Source organism: Poecilia latipinna, unplaced genomic scaffold, assembly GCF_001443285.1.
Source record: "Poecilia latipinna isolate Pla-1442-1.1 unplaced genomic scaffold, P_latipinna-1.0 Scaffold1359, whole genome shotgun sequence".
NCBI classification, from domain to species: Eukaryota; Metazoa; Chordata; class Actinopteri; order Cyprinodontiformes; family Poeciliidae; genus Poecilia; species Poecilia latipinna.
Genome location: NW_015113975.1, coordinates 123,683 through 127,544, shown reverse-complemented (window position 1 = coordinate 127,544; position 3,862 = coordinate 123,683). Strand labels below are relative to the sequence as shown.

Here is a 3,862-nt window from a genome sequence, read left to right as displayed (position 1 = left end):
CCCAGACGCCCTTTCCCCTCCTGGCTCGGACCCGCTCCAAAACCAAGTAGGTCCACCGACTCCGTTTTTCTTAAAGAATCCAAACAGAACCAGAACTAACCCTCCCTGTCCCCTTGTGCTTAGATTTCTGGCGTCAGCCGTGAGAGGAGAGCCATGCCCCCCATATCGCCTGCCACCTTCCTGTTTTGTTTACAATAAACCTCACACAATAAACACTGGTGCTCTCTGTTGTGTTTCTGCATCTGGGTGAAGAAATTAGAATCCGACATGACAAAATTATGATAATTTAGTGCAAAGATGGCATTTTTAATGGACTTTTAATGCAACTTCTAGAGCAACTTTGCATTAAAGTGTCATTATTTACCGAATGACACTTCCTGACAACATTCATAGACATTCATAAAGACTTCTTTAGGCTCATGACAGGTGTTATGTCATGTTTTTGACAGTGTCATGTCAGTCTTATGCACACCCCTTCAAATAAAGCGTTACCAGAAATTGAGAAGATATTTGATGTTGACTGACCTGATAAAATGAGAAACCTCCAAATGTCATTTTTATCAGGTTGAAGAAATTCATTTAGAACATAAAGTCCATTCTTACCAGAAGCACACCAAAGTACGTGAGATGACTGGAGAAACAGGTGATGTGAGTCTCATTATAGTCCGTATTGTCACATAGTGTTGGATTGGTATCTGGTAGATGAGAGACAAATAAAGAGATTATATCTGTGATTACAGCTCATCAAGACCTCAGTCAGTTACTGACTAAATGATTAGTAATCTTTTATGCTGCTGCTCACCATTTTCTGTGGTATTTAGGTACACACACTTGGGTTCCAGTGTTTCCTACAACACAAATTTCCTGTTTTAGATAACTTTTAAAGGTTTTGTTGGCTCTAGTGGACTTTATTTAAAAGTTGTTAAATGAAGGCCAGGGAAGTGGATAATGAGAGAGGGGGAAGACATGCAGCAAAGGTAATGGGATTGGGACTCGAATCCGTGACAGCCACGTTGAGGACTAAAGACTCCATACATGGGTCATGCTTTACCCCTTTGCCATTGCCACACCCAGTAAACACTATTTTTTAATAGGAAAATCAAAATGAAGTCTGTATGACTTACAGGCTTCATACAGTAACAGTGCAGATTTACAGTCGTGACAATTCAATCAAAGAGAAAACACAGTTACATTTATGTTTGCAGTGATACTGATTGTGATCTTGACTAGTTCCGTAAGTCCAGAAACGTCCATTCCATCGACACTCAGGCCAATGAGTGTGTGCTCATACAGGTTCTCTAAGCCTTTGAAATCATCCTGTAATACAAAATACACTCAATTAATGGCTGTGAATGTTTGTCTTGGACAGATATTAATATTCAAATCTCTATTTCTCTTATTAAAATTCTAACAGCACAATCAATAATCCTTCTACAGTGTTCAGTGCCAGCACATCGGCTATAAATGTCACGTTCCCCATGTCAAGCCACTGTGGAACCAGACACAATGTCAGAGACGTCCCACCTGGGCCTAGGAGAAAAAGAACTGGACTGTTGATCAGTGGTTCAGAGTTCTGTTTTCAGATTAAAGCAAATTCTGCATTTCATTTGGAAACCAGGATTTGATAAACTCTGAGATTGTGTTTTAGTGTTTTGTGTAATTTTACTTGTTCTTAGCCTTTGTATCATTGATTTGTGTTGTCATTTACTTTGGTTATTTCTGTTTGATGATCTTGTAGAACACTTTAGTGCAGCTACATACTGTTTGTAAAGATGAATACATTTGACTTGAAGTCCAGAGTTAGTTGAGGTTGCCATGTCATCCGCTGGTTCTGGTTGAACCAGCAACAACTAGCTGGTTATCAACTGGAGACTAAGTTCTAATTTATTTATGAAATCTCTGATTATATATAAAATGCTGAATGGCCTTACATTATTAAAATGTTTGGACCACAAATGAAACATTTCTTATCCAAATTTCAAAATCTACTTTTATTCTTTAAAGTGTGGCAGGTGTAAAAATCTCATATAAAACTCAGATTTTGAGGTCTACAACTATGCCAACTACAGCGAACATATTCATAAGATCAAGAGCAAATGTGACCTTCACTGCAAAACCTTTGATACAAAAAAACAGTTCTGCAAACGAACACTTAGTTTGTGTTTTGTTAGTCTTGGGGAACTGGTATGAGAGGTGTAATATCTCTGACCTCATCTGGGAGCTGAACAGACCAGAATGCCACTTTATCATTTGGTCCAAGGTTCAGCTCTTCAGGCAGGTGAGCTCGCAATTTTCGGTCGGGCAGATCCTCATCTACAGAACCCTGCAACAATGCAGAATATGGAAATAGTTATGACATCATAATAAACTTTAATGAATAAAATTAGGTGCACTTATTCGCAATTCTGTACATTAAAAAATAACACTTGATCCCATGCTGAACATTATGTATCCTGACTGATTAAATCACCCTGAAGGGTTCCATCTCCACCACCAGCTTTCTGTAGCAATCAACAAGCTTCTAATACTCATCCAGTTGGATATGAATACTCCTCTTGGCAGAAGCAGTAAAACTGATTTAAAATGATTAACTTCCTGAAATGAAATCTGCTTCTGCTCCTATACAAAAGTGTAGCTGTAGAATAGGGTGAAGTTTAGAAAGTCCCTTTCAGAAGCTTAAACCTTTCCTGTATTATCCATTTCCAAAAAAATTCTTCCTCTTATTATTTATTTACTCTTTGGTCATTGCATAAAGAATTATGCAAAACCCTAAACCCTAAATATTAGTTAATATTATAAAATAATGTTAATAATAAAATTATGAAGGAAGTCTGTCAGTGAAGCACATCACATGACAATCTCATAACTATACACATCCAAAAAGACTTCTCTACAGAAGTCATGCTCCACAAAACACCATTTGTACTACCTTCTTTCTTTCCATTAGTTTTCCTTGTGTTGCTATGAATTTGAGTGATAACTTTACAATTGATTCGTAGACGGCAGCATCACTTCCTTAAACAGAGCTCTGCTGTGTGACATCTTTGTTCTTCTTCTGCACATGCAGAAGAAGAACATGAAAATTGAGCATCAAGACCTGCTGTGTGAATGTAACACATGACTTTCAGGGAACCAGCTCTGAAGGCCCTTGAAGCTCCCTGCACTAGGACATTAATTCATTATTGGAAAGATAAATATGTTTTCATATCAGTTTACTCAACCCCTCCCAAAATCACAGTTTCAGAGAATTTCCCTTACCTCAGTGTCACTGAGATACATGTCAAAACTGTTGCGACTAGAGCCAGAAGGCCTATGTAGGACAGCCATAGAACGATTGGCTCTGAACAGTGATGTTTGGTTCACTTTTGTATTCAGCAAAACATCCTCCAAGGTCTTAATTGCTCTAGTGGATAAAAAAATTAACAAAATCTTATAGCATTGCTGATACAGTTGAAAGATTTACATAAAGCAATTTAGAATGCAACACTTACTTGAGTTTGTTACATGCTTTATTTGTCGCTGTCAGACATTGGCTCACAGATTCCATGCAGCATTTGGTCAGATCTGTAGAGTTATTTGCCATATATTACCTTTTTGGGTAATATAAAATATCATACACACATATTGTGTGTGTGTGTATACACACACACACACACACACACACACACACACACACACACACACACACACACACACACACACACACACATTGTGCATCTTACCATTAGATCTATTAGATCTCTCACAAGCTTTTTTGTTTGGGGGACAGGTACCTTGAACACAGTTTCCAGCATTTACAGTTTAATGGAACATGAAAATTAATTGTCATATATTACTCAACTCATCATACACATATGTTGTG

General features: G+C 37.8%; 1 protein-coding gene across 1 annotated transcript in view; it reads right to left on the bottom strand.

Moving 5' to 3' along the window:
• The window catches only part of LOC106961990 (adhesion G-protein coupled receptor G2-like), a 20,777-nt gene that overhangs the window by 10,688 nt on the left and 6,227 nt on the right, over positions 1–3,862 (bottom strand). Inside the window, exons 3-7 of the mRNA XM_015056130.1 lie at positions 3,723–3,773; positions 3,492–3,564; positions 3,259–3,403; positions 2,210–2,323; positions 1,184–1,317 (exon numbers count right to left, since the gene is read on the bottom strand). Of these exons, the coding sequence (XP_014911616.1) occupies positions 1,184–1,317; positions 2,210–2,323; positions 3,259–3,403; positions 3,492–3,564; positions 3,723–3,773 (517 nt within the window). The remainder of the gene's footprint in view (positions 1–1,183; positions 1,318–2,209; positions 2,324–3,258; positions 3,404–3,491; positions 3,565–3,722; positions 3,774–3,862) is intronic.